Source organism: Arachis ipaensis, chromosome B04 (genome assembly GCF_000816755.2).
Source record: "Arachis ipaensis cultivar K30076 chromosome B04, Araip1.1, whole genome shotgun sequence".
In the NCBI taxonomy this organism is placed as follows: domain Eukaryota; kingdom Viridiplantae; phylum Streptophyta; class Magnoliopsida; order Fabales; family Fabaceae; genus Arachis; species Arachis ipaensis.
Window position 1 is genome coordinate 38,766,825 of NC_029788.2, and position 3,204 is coordinate 38,770,028.

General features: G+C 51.1%; 1 protein-coding gene across 1 annotated transcript; it reads right to left on the reverse strand.

Annotated features, from left to right (window-relative positions):
- Positions 1,862–2,911, reverse strand: LOC107636430. The gene is made up of 2 exons (XM_016339940.1): positions 2,648–2,911; positions 1,862–2,563 (listed from the first exon to the last, which is right to left on the reverse strand). The coding sequence occupies exons 1-2, from the start codon at positions 2,909–2,911 to the stop codon at positions 1,862–1,864; spliced, it is 966 nt and encodes a 321-aa protein (XP_016195426.1).

Here is a 3,204-nt window from a genome sequence, read left to right on the forward strand (position 1 = left end):
ATCATCCGTCCCGCAAGGTCGAGTTTTTGCAAGACCTGGCGTATTGCTTGATACGTTCTGACGATCACCCTATGACTTTGGAAGTATTGTCACAACCTTCGGGATGAGGTTAAGAGCGCGTACGCTAGCTTTTTTGATTTGCTGTATCTTAACTCTGCCCCCTGCAGTGCTTTGCTAACAAAGTAAACCGGCTGTTGGATTTTCCCCTCCTCTCGCACCAAAACGGCCGCCAAGGCTTCATCCGTTACTGCCAAGTACAGATACAGTGTCTCACCGTCCTTGGGCTTGTCGAGAACTGGGGGTGCCAAGAGTATGCTCTTGAAGTGGTTGAATGCCTCTTCGCATGCTGGAATCCACTTAAAAGCTATTTCTTTTTTCATCAAGCTAAAGAATGGGAGTGTTTTGGCTGCCGACGCGCCGAGAAAGCAGGATAGGGCCGTGAGCCTTCCGGCCAGCCTCTGCACATCCTTGATGCATCTTGGGCTCGTCATTCGCAAAATTGCCTCACACTTCTCAGGGTTGGCTTCAACACCCCTCTGGGTTATCATGAAATTTAGGAACTTTTCGGCCTCCATGGCAAAGGCGCACTTCAGGGGGTTAAGCCTCATATTGTGTCGTCGGAGGGACGCGAACACAGTCTTTAGCTCACCAATTAGGTCTTTCGATTGGCTGGTCTTTACCAGGATGTCGTCCACATACACCTCTACTGACTTCCTGATAAGGTCGCTGAAGACTTTGCTTATTAGCCTTTGATAAGTTGCTCCCACATTCTTTAATCCGAATGGCATTACCCTGTAGCAGTAGATGCCACCTGGCGTTATAAACGAAGTTTTCTCTTCGTCAGGCCGATGCATCGGTATCTAGTTGTAACCAGAGTATGCGTCCATGAAACTCAAAAAACAATATCCCGCGGCCACGTCCACTAAATCATCAATGTTGGGGAGGGGGAAGGAGTCCTTGGGACATGCCTTGTTGAGGTCCGAGTAGTCTACACACATCCTCCATTTCCCGTTGGCCTTTTTAACCAGGACTATATTCGACAGCCAGGTCGAGTAGTCTAGTTCCCGGATGAACCCAGCTTCCAACAAGCTGGCCATCTACCTGGCCACCTCATTGGCCCTCTGCAAGGACATCTTCCTTCGTCTTTGGGCTACGGGCTTGGCATCTGCTTTAACGGCCAGGTGATGTGACATGAACTGGTGGTCAATCCCCGGTATGTCGGCTAGTGTCCAGGCGAATAAGTCGCCATTCGCTCGAATCATCTTTATCAAAGGCTCTTTCAGGTTGTAGGGGAGGTTTCTGTTCACGAAAGTGAACTTGTCCTTTGTGTCACCGACCCTGAACTTTTCTAGGTCTTCTTTAGGCTCTAGTCTCGGTTTGTCATCAATCCTAGCATCTAGATCGGCTAGGAAGACCCCAGACGCCTCCTTCGATTTCTTCCTTAGGGAGAGGCTGGGATTGTCGCACGCGATTGCCGTTTCCAGGTCTCCCCTGATGGCTCCCACCGACCCATCGTCGGCTACAAACTTCATGATCAGCAGCTTGGTACATATTACTGCACAGAATTCATTGATTGTCTTCCTCCTCAAGATAAGGTTGTATGCCGTGGAGTCCCTTAGCACGACGAACTCCGCCATTAACGACCTCTTTCCTTGACCTCCCCCTATGGAGACCGAGAGGAATACTATCCCATCCGGTTTTATAAAATTATCTCCCAAGCCGACCACCATATGCTGATGAGATTTTAGGTCAGTTTCTCAGAGGCCTATAGCGTCAAACACATTTCGAAATATAATGTTGGAGTCGGCGCCAGTGTCGACGAGAATTCGCTTGACCAAACATGTTCCCACTCTTGCTGTGATTACCATGGGAGGGTTCTCCGGTATGTCGTGGAACCATTGGTCCTCTGGTCCGAATGATATTGTTGGGGTTCTCTTGGGGAGGGTCCATGATTTGTTGATGATACGGCCAAAACCTTGGCATCTTTCTTTGCTACCGACTTCAATCTCGGTGCCACGTCTCTTCCGACCACGACATTCACGATAGTGAGGCCGCGGTTGTTGTCTTCTTTGGGCTCTTGCTTTGGCTTCACAACACGTCTTCTGTCATCATCAGATCGGTCGCGCTCTTGCCTTCTGGGTTCTCTTATGAACTGTGAGAACTCCGCCAGTTTGCCTTCACGGATTGCCTGTTCCAAGGCATCCTTCAAGTCGAAGCAATCTTGGGTTTTATGACCAAAACCTTTGTGGTAGTCACAGTAGAGATTTTTATTTCTGCCAGTTTTGTCCTTGAGCTGGCGAGGTTTCGCCAAGATGCCTTTGTCGGCTATCTGTTGGTACACCTCAACGATTGGGGCCGTCAGAGGGGTGTAGTTCGTGAATTTTCCTACTCGGGGGAGCGGTTTGAAGGGTTTAGTCGGCCCTCCATCCGTGGAGTGCTCCCTAGACCTTTCCCCGTTCCCGAGCTGGCGACCTGGAAGATGGGCGAGCTGCCGTTTGTTGGCCGCCACCACTTGGCTGACCTCCTCATCGTTGATGTACTCTCTCGCCACATTCTGGATTTCCTACATAGTCCACATAGGTTTGGTAGTGAGGTGTTTCCTGAAGTCTTCATTCGACAGCCTGTTTGTCAAACACAGGCTGGCCACCGAATCAGTCAGGCCGTCAATCTCTAGGCACTCGTCGTTGAACCTGTCAAGATACTTCCTGGTCGGTTCGCCGCTTCTTTGGGTCACCCTTAGAAGGTTAATTGGGTGCTTGGCTTTGGCAATGCGCGTGGTAAATTGTGCTAGAAAGGCACGGGTTATGTCTGCGAAAGTCGTCACGGACCCTTGAGGGAGAGCGTTGAACCATCGGATTCCCGGTCCTGCTAGGGTCACGGGAAAAGCGCAACATCTCACCTCATCGCCCATACCCTTTAGATTCATCCTGGGCTCAAAGGCCGTTAGGTGCTCCTAGAGGTCCTGGGTTCTGTCGTATCTCATGCCCATTGGCTAGTCGAAATGTTTCGGCAGCCGGACCTCGAGAATGGAGTGGTGAAAGGGGGTTGCTCCCATGATTACGGGGTGTCATCGCCTTCTCGGCCTCTCCCTGCTCTCTTCCCAGTCTTCCTCCTCGGCGTGTCTTGCTAAGGGCCGGGTGTAGATTATGGGGTCTTGTCGCCTCCTCGGCACTTCCCTGCTTTCCCCTTGGCCCTCCGACTCCG

Excerpts from the sequence above, each read along its gene's own strand:
- LOC107636430 (XM_016339940.1), bottom strand. The coding sequence starts at position 2,911 with ATGGGCGATGAGGTGAGATGTTGCGCTTTTCCCGTGACCCTAGCAGGA. Across the intron at positions 2,564-2,647 it reads TTGACGGCCTGACTGATTCG|GAAATCCAGAATGTGGCGAG; the intron begins GTGGCCAGCCTG and ends TGGACTATGTAG.